The sequence below is a fragment of the Argopecten irradians genome, chromosome 12 (genome assembly GCF_041381155.1).
Source record: "Argopecten irradians isolate NY chromosome 12, Ai_NY, whole genome shotgun sequence".
Lineage (NCBI taxonomy): Eukaryota > Metazoa > Mollusca > Bivalvia > Pectinida > Pectinidae > Argopecten > Argopecten irradians.
The window spans coordinates 4644336-4666580 of record NC_091145.1 but is presented as its reverse complement, the minus strand read 5'-3'; the positions used below and the strand labels follow the sequence as shown (position 1 = coordinate 4666580).

Sequence of the window (22245 nt, the reverse complement as noted above, 5' to 3'; positions counted from 1 at the left end):
AGTCGGTTCATCATTTTGATCGCTTTAATAAATATCACATATAATAACATTAAAACAAAATAATAAAATTTTGTTTAATAAAATTTTGTTTTTTTGGCTAGCCTTGTGATAAAGAATAAACTTAGTGAATCCGTTATGGATTTGTGAAAAGATAAATTTAAGTTTTAATTGTATTATACAGCAATTATTTGCATATTACAGAGTTATCTGCCCTTGCGGGTAGGTATTAGATGGTGACGTCATGTGTATGCAAGCGTAACGTCATGCTAATCTGAGAAAACGACTTGAATTAAACCAACAAAATAATGACATCACAATCGAAACCTATACCCAAGGTAGCTAACTCAGTAATATGCAAAGACGCAATACGTTAACTGAAACATGACCATATGAACAAAGACTTTTCCATCAAATCCACAATGGTATGCTGCTTGAAAATTGTGCAATAAAACGACCACAACAAGTTCGTGTGTTTACTGAGGTGATATGATAGCACTGCTGATCGGTTCGACAATTTCTATCATCGAACCAATTAACATAATGTCATTACATGCCAACACAGGATGTTGCATTATATCAACGCTCAAAAAGCGGAGATTTAAATATCAGACGAGAGTGACACAAAACAATATTAAATCATGATTAAATCATTCATTGATTCGATCGTTTAATTACCAGTATTAAACAGTATTAAACGTGGTAAGTGGTGTTTCCAGTGAAAATAAAGAAAAACATTCAAAAATAAAAACAAAAATAAACATTTGATTACATTATGTGTGTGTATGATGTCATTTTTTATTCAAAATGGCATCGCTGATTTAATAAAAGATCTTTTACCTTCTTAATGAAAATAAATAGATGAATGATTGGTAAAATGCACATCATAAATATGAACATAAATGGACATAATATGATAATGTTATTTTGGCACACAATTTTCTGTATTTTTATCAGATTACGAGATGCAATCGTAATAAATTTAATCCACACCTCATATTCATATACCTCACGTAACGAACTTCATCAACTGATCAAACCAAAATACATTGTTTGATTGTATATATATGGTTTTGAGTTTCACTTCACTCAAAATATCATGATCATGGCATATGAACTTCATTTCTGTTCAGTTGATCACAACCTGTGACCTTCAACTTTCAAGTTGATCACATCAGGTGACCATTACCTCTTTAATTTATCACAATCTGTGACCTTCACCCCTGTCAGTTGATCACAGAATATTACAGTCATCCGTATTTAAATATCATTCCTCTTCCTCCGAAGATTATGACTGCTAACCCATTCTATTTATACATGTATATACACTTAAGTCATTCACATAACTTTAAAACTTGAAAGGTCAATAACAGTCAATAGACAATTGATATTCACACCACTAGAGAGATCAAGGCGCTTGAATTTTTGCTGATTGTATGACCTTCACTTATCCTCAATAAGTCAAGGTCATTCGTACTCAGTAAATGAGATTGTATGTTGATGATCCGGATTCACTTTGACTGGAAGCTGAGCCACTCCTCTTCTTGTTTGTATTTGTGAATATATTCGGCAATCTATGAAATGAAACATTACACCATTGTGAATAACTGTTTTATTTTACCATTTAATTGTTTATTGCTTGATAAAATAATGTTTCGGTTGACAATCTTGCACAAAAATAATTGAATGTACCAGTAAAACATTTCAAAATAGCTATAAATACAATTACTAAATTGATTTCTCCCAATACCAAATATATCCATATTCATTACCTTGCGTATCTATTTAGCACATCCATATATTCTGATGAATATTCATCCTTTGGAAACTTCCCTTCCAAGACTTCAATAGATCTGGCTTTCATCCTATGTGTGGACGACTTTTTGAGAGGCTGACCCAATGGATTCATATCTCTCTGTACAGAAGGCGGTCGTTTTCGGGGTGGCATCTGGTACTTGTTGTTGGACATGTCCAGTGGATTGTCGCAGATATTGTCATGGAGGGAGAGGAAGAGAGGGATGTAGCACATATAGTCCAGGAACGATATCTACAAGTAAAGAGTACATTTTTTTAAAATATTGCTTGACGATACTTTGGTATGCGCAAAAGCATTAGTTTGCACGTTCGGTTTCGATTAACTACCACGATGACACAATGATTTCGTAAAAATACTCTTAAACAGAAACAATGGTTATCCTTAGTACTTGTTTACATGTAGTTGTAGATAATAGTAGTCCTTAATTCAAGCAGTCATCGTATTTATTTTATGAATTTATATAATCAAAACTTAGTTTTTTTTAGAATTCACTCCTTCGTCTGTTAGCTTCATAACATTACACAGTTAAGATATAGAAATAAAACCAATAACCACTGACTAGTGAGCGCTTTTGCCCCATCTGTCACTAGGCACTAGTCAGTCGTTATTGTTTTTATTTCTTATAAATTTCGTCCGTAAGGATTTTTTTTTAAATTTATCATATATTTATATATCTTTAGTTTACCTCGCCAAACTTATTTGGTTCCATCTTTTCCATGACATAATCTTGTTGAGTCCAATTTAATCCACCTGCCATCATTTCGATTTTTAGGGACTCTGATGTAATAAAGTTGTTATTCCGGTAAGACGGAATGTTGTGATAAAACATAGCTTTGTATAGCTCCATCTTTCTCTCTATGTCGGCCATATTGCATATCTCAAGTAGATGTTGACTAAGTGAGCTGCAAAACAAAATCGTCCCAAATTTGTTTTTAAATAAATAATTACATAAATAAATAAGTAATACATGGACTAGAAAGCGCCTCGTTTGGTTTGCTTGTTGAGAACCTAATCAATTTCTTTCGTTGAATAATATGAGGAAATTGCTTTATTTTCTAAGTGTGAGTACTATCTGAAATGCATTTACGACATTTAGAAACAACTGTATTTAGTTAAAACTGTATTTTATTCATATAATGATGCATGTAATACAGTACGTAAACACATTTCGGAAATCAGAAAATAAGCTTAAAGCTTATATAGATTCATTTCCCTGAAATAGCAAGGCAGAGGAAAGTTCGGCACTGGAACACCTTTTACAAGATATGTATAAAGAAAGTTTAACGCAGAAAAATATTAAATTTAGAAAAATATGTGTACATAGAAACATGTGGTGAATACAAGATAAATACATACAATGAACATACATGTGGTGATTACAATATAAGAAAATGGATTCATAGTTGGTATAAAGTTCCTTCTGTTTTAATAAACAGCCAGTTTAACAACTCTGGTGAAATTACCGTCAACAAAATCATTTACTTAATTTGATATAGATATGTAATGCTAGAAATATTTCTTCGGGTTTTTTTGTATTGAATAGCTATCATCTCCCCAAAGTAGAGTTTTTTTCGGTAAGAATTATATCTGTTTGATGTAGTGTATTTTGTCTTATTATAGTATAGTTTAGAACATGATAATAATTGTATTTACAATATACAACAGACAATGTCTTTGTAAGTCAATCAGATATTACATCAAATTTAATTTTTCAGTTAGATATTAGTTTTGGTCCTTATAGATAACGTTTTCTGTCTCATTGTCTATAATATTCTTATAGCGTTTAAAATCATTTCTTTCTTTAGTTTTATGAAAGTGGACCTTAAAAGTGAAAAGTGGATAGTATTGACAATTTAACACGGATTCAGATAGCTAGTGCTTGTAAGAATAACAACAAAACATATATCAGTTCCTTCATATTAATATCAAATAACATCATACATAATTAAAAACCTACATATTTTCGCGATGACTTATTTTTCATGTTTTTAGTACTGACGATTTTTTTCACAGTAAGACAATTTCACGACTTGCAGTCACCAAAAGTAATGACAATTTTTAGTGGTTAATTTTTATAGACTCAAATTCCGCATGAAATATGCGAAATTTGGTTGCATGCGAAAATAACTTGGGTCGTAGTACATTAAACGCATACTACAGTAGCACTTACTCCATGTTGGTCACCCTTTCACATAGCGCCGTGATCACCGAGAACATCCGGAACGTCACTTCCGTCGCTTCATCAATATGGAGGACCTAGAAAAGAGAAACAGTGACGTCACACCAATACGACACTAACAAATTATGATTATCATAAATACGACATTGCCGGTTTACGATCATCGTATATATGGACTATTGTCTTTGTCATTATGAGATTTTGAATGTGAATATGTTACATGTAATTGATAATTATGCATGATTTTATGACGTGTCGTTTGGTTGACAGTTTGTGGCAGTCGTGAATGGCGTATTGTCTTTGTCATTATGAGATTTTGTCATATAATGTTACATGTTATATGTGTTTTATGCCTTGTCATAGTTTTGTGTTAGCAAATGAAGCAATATAGGTTGATAGAAAATAGTTTCTTTGAAATGTTAAACTATAATCACACAAATCCAACATCGACGATTTAAGACAGTTCATTAGCGTCGTCTATCAATTCATCGAAGCTGAATATTTTTTCATATTCAATTATGGACCTTTCTTGAGGTCCACATGGTGATATATCGCCCGAGTAGAATAAATAATGACAGAGGGCTTAATTTTTATATTAAATATATCATATTATGTCAAAAACAACCTCTAATGTGCATATTAACAACATGAGTAATAAAAGCGTCAGTCAAAGAACGGCACACTGAAGAATGCAGTATTTGTGCAATGAAGTTTACAAAAGAATATTGACTGGGTGTTTCTAAAAATAGAAACACCAAGTCAATATGCTATATATTGAACGTCACTCGATCTTGTATTAACCAATGCAAACAGTTGAAAATCAGAGCATATCTAATATATGAGTAAAACTGATTTCTGTATCGAAAATCGATGACCAATAAGCATAATAGTATTACCAATAGTTTTAGCTGTTGATCTTCAGTGCACAACAATTATGATGTTTTCAAGCGATAGTAATAATGCCAAGAATGCTGGCGACTTACCTTAATGACATATTCACGTTGCCTTGGGGTCATTTTACTCAATGTTTCAATCCCTTCCAATGCGATTTTCAGAGCCTGCAAAGTACACACATACATTGTACACATTCGATTTTTATTTGTTGTGAATCTATATCGGACTAAAATATCTTATATGGAATTATAATGTTTTTACGTGACTAAATTTGTCATTCACCCGCGCAACAATATACTAAATTATATTTTATTCCTTGTTTAGATGTCACAAAATGCACTGAATGCTTATACTACTTCTTATCATGCATCTGCCCTGCACTCGCCGGATTTATATAAAAATTTCTTTCGTAGAAATTGTATATTTACTGAATTTTATTTGGAATTATGCAAATCAATAATATATATAAGAGGCGGACGTTTTCAGCGTTACAGCACCGCAGATTCCCCATCCACTCAAATAAATTATTAACTTAATCGTTCAACGTGTTATTTTGTTCTTTGACGCGTAAATGGTTAAGCAATATGTTTTTAATATTGATTATAAATCGTGCATGAAATATTTATAAATATTGGTGAATTTCTCACCCACGGCAATGTAACGTATCTTTTTGTATACGTAAACATGTAATTTTTTAATGTTGTAGATAACAGGTATCCCTATATGTCTACATGTTGAAAATGATCACGTTTCAGTATACAGAGAGCTCTATATAAACGATAAACCACAACATAATTACAGGTGTTCTTCAGCCTTACCTGTGTTAATTGAATGCCTAACAGGATATTTATCGGTAATCATTTTGTCATTTATCTAAAGCTATAAAATTAATGCGTATTTCCCTAAATCCGCGCCATGTGGGGAACAATAACAACACATAGGTAAATAAATGGGTAAATCACTAAATAAATATTTCATTGATGAGTCTTTAATTGTTATCTAGACCCGAACTGCACCCGTGAATAATATTTCAATATTAAAATAATATGCTTATTTAAAGATTAACATAAAAACACATACATATATATATATATATAACACCGTTAGTTAGCAAAGACTGACGCTAGGTGTTAATGGCGCCATCTCGCGAATAATAAGCGTATTAGATAATTTTTCCCCTTGATCATAATACTTACATTGATGTTAATTACGGTATCAAAGTCTTCGTCTTCTATCACAAACGCTTTAGCATACCCATCGATTTTTGTTGGATCAACCAGTCGATAATGGGCCAGGAAGTCAATGCTAGAATCTGTAGCATAAACATAAGTCATTGTATCATAATAATAAGTCGTTGAATAACTTTATTCATAACAGAATCATAAATTGGTGTAATTTGAAAATCAAACTTGATCCAACAGCTCTTAATATGCACTAGTATTCTAGGAGTATATTATTATTAATAAGATTAATTGTACGCGAACGCAATATAATATTTTGCAATTTATATAGAGCCTTACCTAACCTAGACATTTAAATCATGAAGTCAAATCTTTAGCATAAAAACTAAGATCTTACAGCAGATCCAAACTCGGGATTTGACACAAGTTTTCGCAACTTGCTTACACCCTCTCTCTAAAGATATTATCATTGTCGTTATATCCGCCACTGGAGTTGTATAAGATGTGGCGTAGACGTTTAATACCCTGATCGGAATTAAAAGAAATCGGTTGTTCGAATAATGGTACCATGGTATACGTTTTAAAATTTGGCGTCACCTTTTTCTGTAATCTCAAAAAGATATTATACAGGAGTGGATATAACGACAGGGATAGTAACCCCTGTAGTATCCGAGAATGATTATAGTCTATCTTGCTTTATCATTGGTTACCTCTTTCGTCTAAGTTTCGTTTTGCTCTTTCCAGCAAGGTGCATTCGTCTATTATTCTCTGTAGATGACGTTTAAGTGCTGACCCACCACGTTTGAAAAGCACGTTCACCCTTCTTTTTCCTTTCACTGGAAATAACACGAAATACTCAAATATGCTTTCAGGAGATACTCTACAATTTACCAGTATAAATATATCATATTTGATTAGAATCATTTGGTAGCGGTTTCATTCGATCTAAAAATATTCTATTTTGAGTAATGTTGTCTTCTTTGCAAAACATCTCTTAGTATATTAAATTTAATATATTTTAGAACTTTTATTTATTTTTCATTTGTTTTACAAGGTATTGATCGTAATACCACCTTAAAAAATCAACAGCAAACATTAAAGTACATTCCTTTTGCACAACGTTTTGGAATATCTCTTAAATGCGATGAAATGAAATCATACATGCGCAGTACAAATGAATAATTAGTCCCTTAAGATCGTAATATGAAATGTAAACAAATGGTCATTACGTGTTGTAAGGTCAAGGTCTTCCTGCTCTGCTAATTTGTCATCGTCCATATCAGAATCGAATTCATCTACTCCTTTCGTTCCAACAACCTCCCCGCCTATTGTTAGCTTAACATCGTCTCCAAACATTTCCTGTTCAAAGATTACAGAACTTAAAATGGTTATCTTACATACTTGTAGAACCACACTGCAGAACAGATACACATTTTTTGTGTCGTTTTTGTTTCTCTCTTTCTCTTTTTTTTCATACTTTGTATTATTGAATTGCTATTTCTTATTTGCTTTCCGTCTTGTAATTGCTTATCTGAATCAAAAAATATATTTTCCTGCTAACAAAATTATTGATCCGTTAGAAATAAAATGATTTATTTGTTTGTCATTTTTTATGATGATAGTTGATATTCAGTATCTTTCCAAAAAAGAATAGCATTATATTTTTTCGTCGAGAGTAACAAATGGCATATAAATGCTACTCGAACAATGCTATCTGTGGAGTCTTATTACCAAATACATTTTCATTCTTTACCTTCAGCTTTTTAGCTATTTCAATTGCTGAAAGGGATGGATCAATTCCGAGTCTTCTCAATGTTTCATCATCTAATTCACTGAGATCTATTTTCTTCTTCTTTAATCGTAGTTTTCCGTCAGCCCCGACCTCGATAACTGGTTCCGGTTGAGGAGGCGGTGGTTCGCTTTCTGCAACGTTAATAGCAGTAAAACAAGGTTATAACGAACGTCAGTTGACAGACACGATCACTTTGTTACAAGCATAGTTTGTTATACACATATTACATGCATCTTAAATTTTACCATCACATTCGTTTGCTATTTAATAATAGCGCTAATTGAAAGAGTAGACATCAAACGGAATATCGCAAAAAATCCACAGATATTTATTTTCAAAATAGTTTTTATTGCACAAACATTTCTATAATTTTTTGTATTTCTATTTTAACGATTCTATGATACAGAAGTATAATTGTTCTGAATTGGATATTTATTAAACATATGATAATTATTTAAAACCATTGGCATACATGCTACTGAACAACATAATATGTGTTATACTACAATAGATATATCAATCATTGTTATATTTCAGTAACAACTGAAACAAAAGAATTACCTTTATTCTCTTCTTGGTTCTCATCTCGGACAATTTCAAACTGAGCTTCATCCGTATCTGAAATTATTCATGTCACATATGAGGTAATATGGAAAGAATCTTGCTTAGCTCTCCATGAAATAGCATACTTTTAGAATGCTAAATTAATAAATGATAATTGTTTATAGTAAGGTTCAATTTCTTGAAATATAAGCTGTATTTTGGCGAGTGTTACGAAAGACTAAAGTGGTGGGCTTTTGGCATAGCCACTCGTTTCTGATCCGGCCAACATACGGATCATATTTAAAGACACTGACTTTTTATACTTTTTATCCTCATACATTCAAACTTATAATAATATTTAACCTTATAGATGCTAACATTGTCCGTCTTTCAAATAATGTTTCGCCTCGAAGTAGGTCAGTCGAATCGACGCACGTGCTGAAATTCTAAAATTTCCGTCATTTCCTTACCGAAGATGGCAAAAATATATGTGTTATGTGTATTCCGACTACACTAAGATAAAGTTTCTCACCCATCGTTGATTCTTTGTCGACCATAGATGCCTAAAATGAGATAAAGACATGTTTTATTTATCTAAACTATGAATGAATTTAATATATATAATATTATATATATAATTTGACTATTTTTTTATTTTTATACTTTTATATCTATATCATGGAGTTTAAATGAGACAGTTTCTTTGGATGTAGGCTAAGTACAACAAATCACTATGAATACTGAGTATTCTGTCTTTCAATATAACGGAGAACATACTTATCTGACCTTGCGGGTTGTTAGCAAAACAATGTCATTCTAGTATATGAATAAATGCCATATGTTTTGCTCATACTACATCTTTTTCGTTAAAGGAGATCCTAATTGTGTATTTTTCTAAATTGATTATTTTGTCATCATCAATCTTGGATAAGTAACCAAAATCGAAATCCACTTATTTTATCTGTAAAATGATATCATCTATTTTAAACTAAGTTCTATTTGATACCATTTTAAATGGCATTATGCCCAACCAATCAAAATATTTCGGATTCAATAACGTGTTTCTTACCTTCTTTCCTTTTCCTTTATTCTCAATCCCTTCATCTGGAATGATAGACAAAGTTGAAAATGAGTACACGTGTAATACCTTTCAATTTTCGTTTATTTTACACAAATTTTTTTATTATTAGACTATTTTATCAATTTTTTAATAATTTTTTTTTATATTCTTTTAATTTTTTTTTTATTTTTTTGTGTGTTTTTTTCCCTTCTGTTTATGGAGAATGATCATTTAGGGGGAATTCGTGGGAATTTATTATGCTTTTCTTTCCCTTATTTATATACCTGCGCACGCAAGTTAGGAATTCTAGTTCGCACGCTTTCATTGTTTAAATGGACGGATGTAATGACAACAAAATCATGTTTTTTAGGGATTTTGTTGCTTTAAACGTCTATTAGAGAGTTCTAGATCTGATAAAGAACAATAAATTGAAAATTCTGACCTTTGACATTAAAAAAACATACTGTAAACAAACGTATTTTAAGGCGATGTTTCCCTTTTTCACGATTAAAGATTTTAAAATAACTTTGCTTGCATATTTCCGGGGCCATAAATTTTCGCGCATTACGTGAAATTTTTTACATGCAAAAAATGAGATGTTCTATACAAAAAATTAATCTGTCACGCAATACGCGCATGTGCTATTAAAAAAAACATCTCACAGTCAATATTGATTTGCTGTTCCTAAAAATTCATATTTTTGTCGATAAAGAGATGAAAGAAAGAAATATAAGTAAAATCACATTAAAACGCTTAGATGACGGAGATAGATACATATATAAAACACACACCACGCGTACTACTTACGTTTCTAAAGTATCTTAGCAACTAGGTAATGTCAACATATCGATACAGCGCGAAAGCTTTGTTAGGTTGATACTAATGTATTAATCTTGTAAATATGCTAATAATGCTGGCAAAATTCTACTGCAACAATTGATTTCTCAGAACAAATAAGGAGGCATTTTTAAATTAAATAGTAAATACAACTATGGAACTATTTGAATGGATTTTAAACTAGTTTCCAATGTAAGTCAATTACAATATATATGTTTGGCGTCGGGACAATTATTTAGATTCCCTAGATGGAAAGCTATTTATCGAATCCTACTTTTGATCTTAGTGAATGTTATCGATCCTTTTTGGTGATATGTGGGTACCACTCGGTGCCCATGACTACGATGTAAAAGAGCCGGGTAGACAGGGTGGAATTCTGAATGAATTGACAGTCGAGTAATTGCAGTGCTCGTTTTATGTAGCAGTGGGAGAGACTGCTATCGATCTGTCACTGCAAACATTAATCTCATCTATCGATTTTATGATCCAGAATCTTTGTCTACATATACAGGTGAATGATGTTAGCGCTAGCCTGGAATTCCTGCGCCGTATTACCGACGTCTATTCCCTTAAAGTCAGTAGACTGTGAACACAAGTCTTCTTAGACATGGACAACAAGGCGGGCCAGGTTTGACAGATTACATCATAAGAACAGGACAAAGTCAAAACTACACCTTTCTGTGGTATTTAGCAACGATTTGGTTTAATAACATATGTGTCAGTTATGGTACAACAAGGACGATTCGGTATCTTAGAGGAATACCAAAGACATTACCGGAAGTCTGGCCTGCAACGATTATAGATTACGAAAGCTATTACGAAGTTAAGTATATCTGTATGTGATATTTAGCAACAAATTGGCTTAATAACACGGTTATTAAATAAAGGAACGTATGGTGATCTAAGCAGAATACTTCAGACAATACGGAGGTCTAACTTTCAAAGAATACATCGTGCGAACATTATGTATATCATTGTGTGATACTTAGTGACGATTCGGCATAGTAACGAAATATTTTATTATTTACGTACAGACTATATGATCACCGAATAACAATTGAAAGCGTATGATAAAGTACAAGGAAAAGGAGACTAGCTTCATGCCATTTTTGAAAACGGACAAGGTGAGAAAATCATATTCAAAAGGCTTTGTCAGAGTCTATATATAAGTCCGTTTTATAATGATTCATCTATAGCTGTATAAAGTATTAAGAAATGGCTGAAGAATCCATTGACGGGAATGAGCACGTGTCGACGTGTTTCTTGTGCCAGGATGAATTTAGAGACCCGCGTCTGCTCGAGTGCTACCATACGTTCTGTTTTAAATGCATTAAGACATACATCGACATCAATAACCGCAGTGGTGCATTTAAGTGCCCTTTGTGTAAGGTTGAGATGAAGGTTCCTCTTCTGGGAGCTATGGGTCTGGAGAAAAACTACTACACAGAATCGAAAAACTCTGATCTGAATTCAGGCACCAAATGTGATATTTGTCAGCAGAAGACACCTACGATGACCCATTGTTATCAGTGCGAGCAGAACATGTGTGAGTCGTGTGTAACATACCATGCCAAAGTGGAGTCCACAAAAGATCATAAGACAGGGGAGATTACTGAGCCCGATCGTCCGCGGGATCGACACATCGTTCGCTGTTTCATTCATAAGGCCAATATGCAGTATTATTGTGAGGAATGTAAGGAGCTTATATGTCTGGATTGTAACATGACGTCACACAAGCTTCATACGTCTAAAGAGGTGGGCGAGGCTGCTATGACGTACAGGGAAGAACTCGCTGCGGAACTTAAGAAAGAGGAGTATAAGAATCACTTGAAAGAGCTTTCTGAAGGAAGCAAAGAAGTTCAACAGGATAAGGAGCAGGCCATAGCCCTATTGGATAAACAGAAAACTGACTTCCAGAAATATCTCGAGATAATTCGACTTGAGCTCTTGCAGCAGTTTGTCGAGGATGAGGACCAAAAGTCAAAGGTTCAAGAAGATGAAGACGATGATAAGAAGAATGGCATGAAACAAAAGGATGATCAATTTAAATCGTTTGCAGATGTGTATTTTTTGGCATCTCAGATGCTTGATCAAGCTGACGATACGGTCATCGTTGAACATGGTGCTAAACTCTTAGAAAGTATTCGAACAATGAAAAATTCAGGCGGGAAATCGAAAGATATGCAGAAGAAAAATATATCATTTCAACCCGGTACCTTAAATAAGGAACTTTTACGTAGGATGTTTGGTAAAATAACCTTTACTGAAAAATGAGCATCATTAGAAATAAAATTATTTAACATTTATTCCTAATATAAATTTTATGCTGCTTCAACATTTCTACGTCCATTACTTTAACATTTTTGAGTCCAGTGATACTCTTTATCGAATATGAGCGATATTGTATTTGCTGTTTAACCAGCTTCAAACTCATCGATTCGATAATCCTTTATTGCTTAGCCTAGTGGTATAAGACCGTGTGGCATTTATTGTGCTCGGAACCTTAACCCATTTTTTCCTCGGTGTCAATCGAAAACTTGATAAGATCTTCAATAATCGACCGCTGTGCCGCTATTATATGAACAACCTGCCTTTGAAATTTGACGCATCACTGAACTATGCCGGAATGGGAAAGGTTTTCTCCCGTTTTACATTCATCGATCAATAATACCTTTAATTAACAGTACGTGCCACTTGGGTTCTCCGATAATTGTTTCAGTTGAAATGAAGGCTAAATTGTTCGTTTATTGTTTTGTAGAAAGTACATGTTTTGTAGAAACTACATGGTGACGTTCCAACGCTAATGCCTGTATGTTAACAATAAATATATATTTATACGTGTATAAGTGGCCATGTATTTTTAATGTTTTTAATTCAATTCATGCTATATTAATAAAGATCTTTATCAATTAATAATGTTTACATTGTTAAGTGACTGTTTTATTTAGTACGCAAAAATTAGTTGGTTTTCAGTACCCCTTTATTCCATTCTGATTTTAAACTTTTTTGTCATACATAATAAGTCATGATAATTCCGATTCACCAAATATATTTTAATACATTCACTGCTTTGGTATTTTCCTGTCTTTACTATAATTTTGCGGACATATAACAATTTTTCTTCTATACAATTTAAGCATTGATGTCACTATTTTTTAATTTTGGGTATGAAAAAAAAATTGTTTGCAAACTGTGTGAATCGCGTATGACATCAATACTTATAATTAATTTTATACTCTATTTGATAAAATGAAGTATGTTTAAATGTAACATTATAGTGGTTTTTCAAGGGATTCTTTTTTTCCGAATCAATACGCAACGTCAATGTCTCTATTGTGACGTCACGATAACGTCGGGGTTTCGCGCCATTCTCGGATTTTTTTTTCATAGCGGTATGCAAAAAAAAAAATATTGGCCAATCAGAAAGCCAGATTTGGTATGAAAACAAAGAAAATTAATTATTATATAACAAATTAGAACTAATTGAAGTTCCCTTTTAGATTTTATTTTTTATGTCTGTATTATTACATTAAGGTTTTATCTTAATCCATTTTAACCCTATATTGAATTTATTTTCAATTCATCTTTGCCTGAGTTTTACCATTTTATTATGAAATATGATATATAATCTAATGACAAATAACATTTGTTATGGTTTCGATCAGACCGTACATAAAGGAAACATTTTGAAGTGCAGCATTAACTTTCACACCGAGTAACAGGATATCCCATATCAAATTATGTAAAATTAAAGTTCCTACAAAGCAGTATTTGGTTGCCAACCAGGAAATGCACTAAACAACAGCAGAACAAATTGTCATACACAGTTGTTGTCGCCACATTGATTTTAAATATTTACAATCAAACCTTTCAAAGCTTATTGTATTATTCATAGCCCATAAAATATGCGGTGATTATGAAATGCATTGTAACGGGATTTGACTGGGTTGATCATCAGCGGCCAGTTAGTTCAACGGTAGAGCGATCGGCCAGTGCTCAAAGGTCCCGGGTTCGAATCCCGGTATAATTCGTCATTTAAGATTTACTTTATTTCCATAAAAAATAATCTTAAAGTTCCATGTGATGTAATTTTCATACTCACGAATCAAGAATAGCTTGTAATATGTTATTTACTACGAAATGTTACCAACATTTTGAGAATTACAATACTTAAAACGCAAATATTTTAATTTGACAAAGTCAAATGAGTGCCCAAAATGAAAAGTGCCAAAAATCAAAATATTTAAGTCAGCAATGCAGTACAAAGTCAACACACGGCCAAACCAAGAAGTCAAGTGGTGGTCCACCATTAAATTTTACATTTTGTACAGTGAAGTAATGATAAAGTTTTATCCACTGATATATATTTTCATCTAAACATATTTAAAGTGTTAAAAACAAGAACTATTACAGTGCACATTTTATATGTAGTTGAAAATGCTTATAGCGCACCATACATGTTTGTCAATGCTTTTGAATGCTTTTCACAGCTGAATTCATCAAAACTTGTGGCTTTCAATAGATTAATGAAGAAAAAGTAGCATGGCAAAATGTTCGTCCAGTTATGGTACACCTTAAACGTCAGAACATCCTGATATTGATAGTCTAGATGAAGGTTTATCACCAAAGAAATGTAACATGGTAGGTTCATTTCTCTAATTTGCCGCGTAACCAAGTTATTAATATTGGAATCCGGGAAAGAACAATCGAACCACATCATGATTAAAAATAAATAAGGATGTTTTAAATTCCTTGGGTAGTAGTAATATATGTATAAATTAGTAGTAAACTGGTCGTTGGGACTCACATAATTTTCAAACTTATGTTATATATATATATTTTATAATTTAAAGTCGGTTTGGTATATGTACCCGTCTAAGCGACCACCTTCATAATACCTATTTACCTAATGACAAATCGCAATAGATTTTGACATATGTAGAAAGATGAAATAGCTGTGTTCCTTATGAAGTCCAAGTAGATATATTTGATGGTTCCTTTAAAGATTCTTCACCGCTGACAGAACATAAACGATACTCATCACTTCAATAATTGGTGTTTAATTATATACCTGTATATGTCTAATTAACACAAAAAATTAATGTAAAATAATTAATGATAAAATAACGATTTTTTTTCGGAACGCAATTAATCATTTTCAATGGTGGTAATGGTGTAAAATAAGAAACCATTGTAACTGAAAAAAAATATTAATTCGTCTGCTCCTGATTTTGATAGAGAACAATAGCATTCGTCAGCGATGGAGCATCTTTAAACAATGACAATCATAAAAAAGGTAAATTGACTTACCTCCCTTGTACAACTTTCCCTGTGGAATCGGTGGAAGTTTCTGTAGCATTGTTGTCTCTCTCTTGAACTTTGGCATTATCCCTTCATTCATACTGCTATCACTCCCTGCAGCGACAAGAAACAAATCTTGCTCAGTATGAAATAAAATCCTATCTATCACTATAAACCTGTATTGACCATGAGAGAAGACTTTGTAAGACCATGTTCGTTAAATCAAATGTCTTTAATTTCCATATAGGAAATAACACATGTCTGAAAAGGGATATATAGTTATGTTTTAATATAAATCATATTCAAGGTTTACCAAAATTACATTTTAACTATCAGCAAAACATCATCATTTCTATTGCGTTGATCTATTTGAATAATGATGTATAGGTGACTTTGATCTAGTCGACGATATGCATGCAAAATAAGATGACTACTCAAATAAAAATATCACTAATGTGTTCTGGTAATTCTTAAAACAACAACAATCAACTTCCAAAAGTCACTCAGATTTGTTTTTTCCGTGTTAACATGTTAACAGACTGTTGTAATCCGATTTATTTATTATATTTGATCGAAAGATTAACAGCAACTGAAAGTAGGCTGTGTGCAATATCCATCTGAACTACATCAGCTACATGGTTCCTTTAACGTTTTGTGACTTTTGGGATACTTTGGCAGTAACAGAATTATTAAAGTAAACTGTATGAATGAACTGTCCATAACTCACCTCTTCTACTCTTGCCTTCCTTGTCTTTCTTTCCCCATCTTGGAAAAATAACAAAAGTATAAGAATTTCAATACACTCATTAACAACAATGTTTTGTTTGGGTTTTTTTTTTGTGTTTCGCAGGATTGTCATGTTTGGTTTATGTTATTACGCAAGATGATTTATTTTCTGCTGTTCGTGAATTGATAGCCTTGGTTTAAAATTGTGAGGATACTACGTTTTAATGTTGTAATAAAATTAAAAAAAAAACTACCTATGAGCAGTAAATTCATAATCTATTCCTAGATTAAAATGACATTGTTAAAATTAGTACGATACAGTTCTCACGTTTTATGATTTCGTCTTTGTTGCTTTTGGAATCTTAATTTTGTGTTCGGCTACATGTATCTCATGAGTTACTATCACTGTCATTATATTCACACATGGAATATGCTATAGGATGGCTCAAATACTGCAAACGTGATTTTTTTTCTCACGTGAAATTTTGAACGAAGCCAGTTTTAATACTTTACTCTGTGATAATTTTTGGGCTGAACGTCTATAATGTTAATAGTGTGTTTTTCACATGTCACACTATTTGCAGACATGTTACCTATATAGTTGCGGAATAAGCAAAATAATCAAAACATTCCACTTTTACATTACATTTATATTCATCCATAGTAACCTTAATTTAATGGTTAAGAGAAGAAAACTTTGAAACTTACGATTCGTGTCCAAGACCGTGATCACGTATATCGGCAGATTTTTTCGGTCCATACTCTCGTGGAGTTCCCTTTTCATATGTCACCATACTTTTAGGAGGTGTTCGCGGTTTTCCAGACAGCAAAGAAGAACGCCTAACAGACGACCGCCGGCGTTCCTTTTCCGTTTGCTCTTTTTCCAGGCGCTCCTGTTCGTCCTTTTCTTTCTGTTCTTTGATTAGCTGTTCCAGACGTTTTCTTGAGGAATTATAAGAGAGGAATTTATCAAAGCCATTATATTATTGATCAAATTCAGTTGACCAACAACCCAACCACCATTTTTTCCATGAAAAATATTTACAATAAGAAAATAAAACTTAAATATTATACATAAATATTAAAAAATAAAATAAAATTAAAAGATAAAACAAAAAATAAATTATATTTAATAAATCAAAATGAGCAATAACCTACGAACACTTCTTACCTCAATTCATTTTGCTACTAAAATCTATCGTTCATGCCTGTTAGTTTTGTTCTATTCCGTAGGTATGCGCACAATGTTAAATTTAAGTCATTTTGATATATATAGAAATAGTGTCATAGATCTGTAATTGTTCGACGTAATTTTACTGAGTGAAACTGAAGATGAAAATATCCTTCATTTCTTCTCAAGAAAGCAAAGCGAAACATGCATTTAAAATAATATCGGAATTACTTGCACGATCTTAATGTCCAAAGAAAATTATCTAGGAAACACAAGATTATTCAAAGCAGCAGATTATTTGTAAAGTGATTGAAGCTACTTAAATGTAATGAAAACAATCATCACATTATTTGTCTTTATTTCACGCTTAAAGCTTTCTGAATTTAAATATTGTTATGTTATGACTTAAATTATTCTTACTGCTCTTTTTTCTTTAGTATTTCGTCATAGCGGCTTCCGTATTTTTCCCTTCTTCTCTTCTCTCTCGCCTGTCTCTTTCGTTCTTTCTCGGCAAAATACTCTTTCTTTTCTTCCTCTGTCATTTTTGATAAGTCTACATCATCATCTGTTGTGACGTCACTGAATTCTGAGGGCACTTCCTCTAAAGCTCCTTTAAGATATATATATATATATATACATACATATAACATAATCATTATTTTTTCCCTGGGCGATATTGCGCTACTCAGAAATATGCCATGTTAACTTCACTTTACACGTTACCATTGTATACTATCGTATTATCAGCTTTGGTTGAAGCATCGAAATAATCAGACAACAATTCAGTTAATACATAAATTAACTTCTTGTCTGCTCCTAGATAAAAAAAAATATTGAATTATCATCCACAACACTGCCAGTTGTCGGTCACAATAAATTATAAAAAAAAAAATTATTTCAGATTCTTCAAGCATGCAAGATAATCAAATTGTTTGACAATTTCATGACATTGATTTAGCTATGTTTCTTCCAGGAAATGGGTAATAAAGTGGTCGTGTTAATGTGTTCTTGTAATTGTCTAATTTTATAGATTGCAAATTAACGAAACGCTGATTATTGATTTTATTATTAGCGGGCACTAGATTTATTTTATCATGCATTAACTTTGTACGGAAGGGTGCCATTTATTTTATGATCATCAAACCTCGACACAACTTCGATAAAACCCATTTCCGCTGACCAACTTACAGTCTCTTTAAATGTATGCTCTTAAAAGTAAGTGAATGAACGATAACAAATAGCGATATGATTTCAATATTGTGTTGCAAAATCGTTGTAAAGTACTTGATTAAATCAAAGCACAACACAATATAGATGATTACCAATGCTCAAAACAACTGACAAAAATCGATCAATTGGTCTTATGTTCTATACATTTGATGCTTCGAAAGGTCAATGATGTAATTTAAAAAAAGAACAATTGTGTGTAACCAAGAAAATTACTAACCGCAATATACCCCTCAACTTGAAAGATCTCTTTACCACGATTGATTGAGTATAAGGCCACTAAGCCAGCGGACCTTAGTTCGATCCCTAACGGAATCAGAAACGCTAACGTCATATGACCATTTTTTAATGACCGCTGCTTCCACAACGAATGTTAGATTTTAGTGTTGGACTTTTATTACTTAGAAACGTATTGTATCTGCTAATCTATATTTTCTTAAAACAAAGTGATTTATATTTTTTATATATATATAAATAAACTTAAATTACATTTAGATTCACCGGTAGCAATGTTTCCAGATTGCAAAGGAACATACGCCCCACAGGTATAGTAATCCAGACCTTACCAGACTACAGGTAGGGAAGTTAAGTACTTACCTGGCGATACTATAGGTATGTAGTAATTGACGACTTACCTGGCCATCGTTCCTCCCCTGTAATGTTTTCAGCATTGTCTGGGACACCCATGTCTGACTTTGCTTTGTTATTGCTCGCTTCCATTGCTTCTAGACTTTTCTTTGTGCTGAAAATTTTGGAACGACAATAAAAATTATTATGATTTATGAATTCATTTTTGTTGCAGAAGACTAAACCAAAATGTCATTCACCTTTTATTAATTGAAGTTAGTATTTTATGTATTAAGATGTATTTCTTCAGACTGTAGTGACATGTTGGAGATTTTTTTCATGCCAGTATACTCTGCACATTCTGTTGACCGTAATATAGTTTACGGTCATCCCAAATGGATGCTGAAGGAAATCGGTTCGTATTCGTTCTGGTTGAGTTTGATATTACGGTCATCAGAGCTTCAATATTTGAAAGTTCTCAGGTACGGTCAATGATTGTTGATTTATAGATATATTCCATTTAACAAATGCTCATGTTTAAGAAGCAATGTATGAAACCATTTTAGGATTTTAAAGTACTTTAGTGTATATAATATGGAATAAATCTTACCTCTCATCCACAGAACCTGAGAAGAGAGAATTACAGCAAGGATAAAGTAAATAATGGGACTCAAATGAAAAATAAAACGATTGGGAAAATTACAAAACACAACAGTTGTCTTTTTGAGAAAAAATAGTTTGTTATTCTGTAATACCGAATATTATATAATTGCACATATATGATGCATTGTATTAAAACTGATGATTTCTTAGATTTTTTTCTGTAAAAAAGCATTTTCTGTTCTATCAAGAAAGTTTGTATCTTCCCTATTACCATACAACAAATTGATCATAAAATTTGATATTATTTTTGTAACATAACAGCTATTTAGAAAATCAGTAAAAGACTTCAAAATGTACAGTTGCGATTAGGAAATAATCTATAATATGAGTAAACAAGGTGTGATTCTTCTTTTCTTATATAACATGAGTTACTAAAATTACAACTCGTCTGACGTGTTGACATATCATGTGCTTTAAATGGCATCTTAAACCTTGATTTTAACCTCATTTTTGACAATATCAGAACTTACCTCGTCGGGTTTTGACGGATTCGGTATCACTCACGGCTTTCCCTACAGGTTTAGTTTCTCCGTAACCAACAATATTTCCGTCTTCATCTCGAATCCGCTTCCGTTTTGTTTCATATCTTGTCCCTCCTTCACTCGTTTCACTTGCGTAACTGTAATCCGAAGAACTATCTGAATCACTATCGTTACCACTGTCCTTCGACAAACGACTTGTCGCTATCTGATCCTCGTCCTCATCGGTATCCTCGAGCTCACGTTCGTCGGAACTGTGGTAGGATTCACTCGCGCTGTACGTGCCATCCTCGTGCCGTTTCCTCCTGCGCACGTGCCTGGTGCCTCCTTCACTGACTACACTGTAATAGCTATGAGCACTATCCGGTCCGTGTTCCCTTTCTCTCCGGCGACGCCTACGACGTGCTTCACCTTCTTCATCCTGACTACTGTGGAACGACTCACTGTCGCTGTATGTTCCGTCGGCGTGTTTGCGTCGGCGTCTCACGTGGCGCGTGCCTCCAGCGCTCACCACACTTCTGTAGCTGTAGTCACTATCGCTGTCATTGTCACGTTTGCCGGCCTTCAGCGCTTGTTTCTTCTCCTTTCCAGCAGCTTTCCCTCCTTTTATCTGATTCTTACTACCTCTTTGTCCTGCTCCTCCTAATTTACTACAATCAGGCATTTTTTCGTGGTTATCAATTTTATGAATTGCGTTATATTTATTTGAATTTAATGTACTGTTCAAAGTTAAAGTGGACAAAATAAGAGATTATTTTTGTAAGGGATATAATCATTACAAACTAACAATAAAATTAAGAAAACAAAGACATTTATGTTAACGAAATTATATAGTGCAAAATTGATCAGTGCATTTGTGGTAAATAACACTAAAAATCATCTTTTTGAAATCGAAGGGAATAAAATATCATTTTTAATTGATCCAACAAAGTGGTATTAGTATGGAAGAGTAGGTGCAAAAAATAAAAAACACTTTATTTAAGCATTGATGTTACTATTTTTTAACTTCATAGGGGTATGCGTAGCGGATTCTCACAAAAGTTTGCAAATGCAATTTATTACATACCCCGATGAAGTTAAAAAATAGTTACATCAACACAAAAAACGTACACGAAAATTAAATTGTGTACAGCAATATCACTCTTTACTTATCGTAGCCACTTTTTAAGGAGCAAATTTCCGTTTATACGTGAAAAAAAAATGTCTTGGATCTTTTTTTTATTTTTTAGTTTCTTACACTTTAATAAACAAGTTTTTACAAATATAAATTATTCAGCCTGTAATTCTCTCTTAGTGTATTCCCTCCTATGCATATTACAGAGTAAGCTTCCTTGTGGGTAGGTATCTATTGTTACGTCATTATTTTGTGAGGGCAATTAACGTCGTTTTCTCCGAAAAGTATGACGTTACGCTCACAAACATATGACGTCACAATCAAAACCTACTCGCAAGGGCAGATAACTCTGTAATAAGCAAATACAGAATAACCTTTGTAAATCTTAGCACTACTTATCTTAAACAAACCTACAATATCAAACATCTGGTGGATGTTGATAGAATAGTATTGACGGACTCTTTTCTTTAATGTAAATATGTGATTTCATTATGGGGTTTTCATGTTGGCATGTTCGTATTGAATCTTTAACGATTTCTTGGAATGTTCTGAAGGAACACTCGTCGTTTATCAATTTTATTACATGATACGATAATAGACAGATATGTGTTAAAAGTCGCTACGAGTCCAATATGTTGATAAATCATTGTGAATGTCAAATTATTTCCTTAGTTAGTGATTTTCAGGTGTATTGTTAG

General features: G+C 32.7%; 2 protein-coding genes across 2 annotated transcripts; one reads left to right on the top strand and one right to left on the bottom strand.

Annotated features, from left to right (window-relative positions):
* Nucleotides 1-102: 102 nt before the first annotated feature.
* Nucleotides 103-21122, bottom strand: LOC138336938 (eukaryotic translation initiation factor 5B-like). The gene is made up of 19 exons (XM_069286571.1): nucleotides 20425-21122; nucleotides 19902-19917; nucleotides 19360-19466; nucleotides 17918-18107; nucleotides 17035-17268; nucleotides 16328-16365; nucleotides 15610-15714; nucleotides 9472-9506; nucleotides 8935-8965; nucleotides 8421-8477; nucleotides 7821-7990; nucleotides 7297-7426; nucleotides 6778-6903; nucleotides 6083-6198; nucleotides 4976-5050; nucleotides 3984-4069; nucleotides 2499-2715; nucleotides 1770-2044; nucleotides 103-1571 (listed from the first exon to the last, which is right to left on the bottom strand). The coding sequence occupies exons 1-19, from the start codon at nucleotides 21095-21097 to the stop codon at nucleotides 1475-1477; spliced, it is 2778 nt and encodes a 925-aa protein (XP_069142672.1). The 5' UTR covers nucleotides 21098-21122; the 3' UTR covers nucleotides 103-1474.
* Nucleotides 10704-13215, top strand: LOC138304628 (transcription intermediary factor 1-beta-like). The gene has a single exon (XM_069244797.1). It carries the CDS (start codon nucleotides 11515-11517, stop codon nucleotides 12571-12573), a length of 1059 nt encoding a protein of 352 aa, XP_069100898.1. The 5' UTR covers nucleotides 10704-11514; the 3' UTR covers nucleotides 12574-13215.
* Nucleotides 21123-22245: the final 1123 nt, after the last annotated feature.

Excerpts from the sequence above, each read along its gene's own strand:
- LOC138304628 (XM_069244797.1), top strand. The coding sequence starts at position 11,515 with ATGGCTGAAGAATCCATTGACGGGAATGAGCACGTGTCGACGTGTTTC.
- LOC138336938 (XM_069286571.1), bottom strand. The coding sequence starts at position 21,097 with ATGCCTGATTGTAGTAAATTAGGAGGAGCAGGACAAAGAGGTAGTAAG. Across the intron at positions 5,051-6,082 it reads ATACCGTAATTAACATCAAT|GCTCTGAAAATCGCATTGGA; the intron begins GTAAGTATTATG and ends TGTACTTTGCAG. Across the intron at positions 2,716-3,983 it reads GAAAGGGTGACCAACATGGA|CTCACTTAGTCAACATCTAC; the intron begins GTAAGTGCTACT and ends TTTGTTTTGCAG.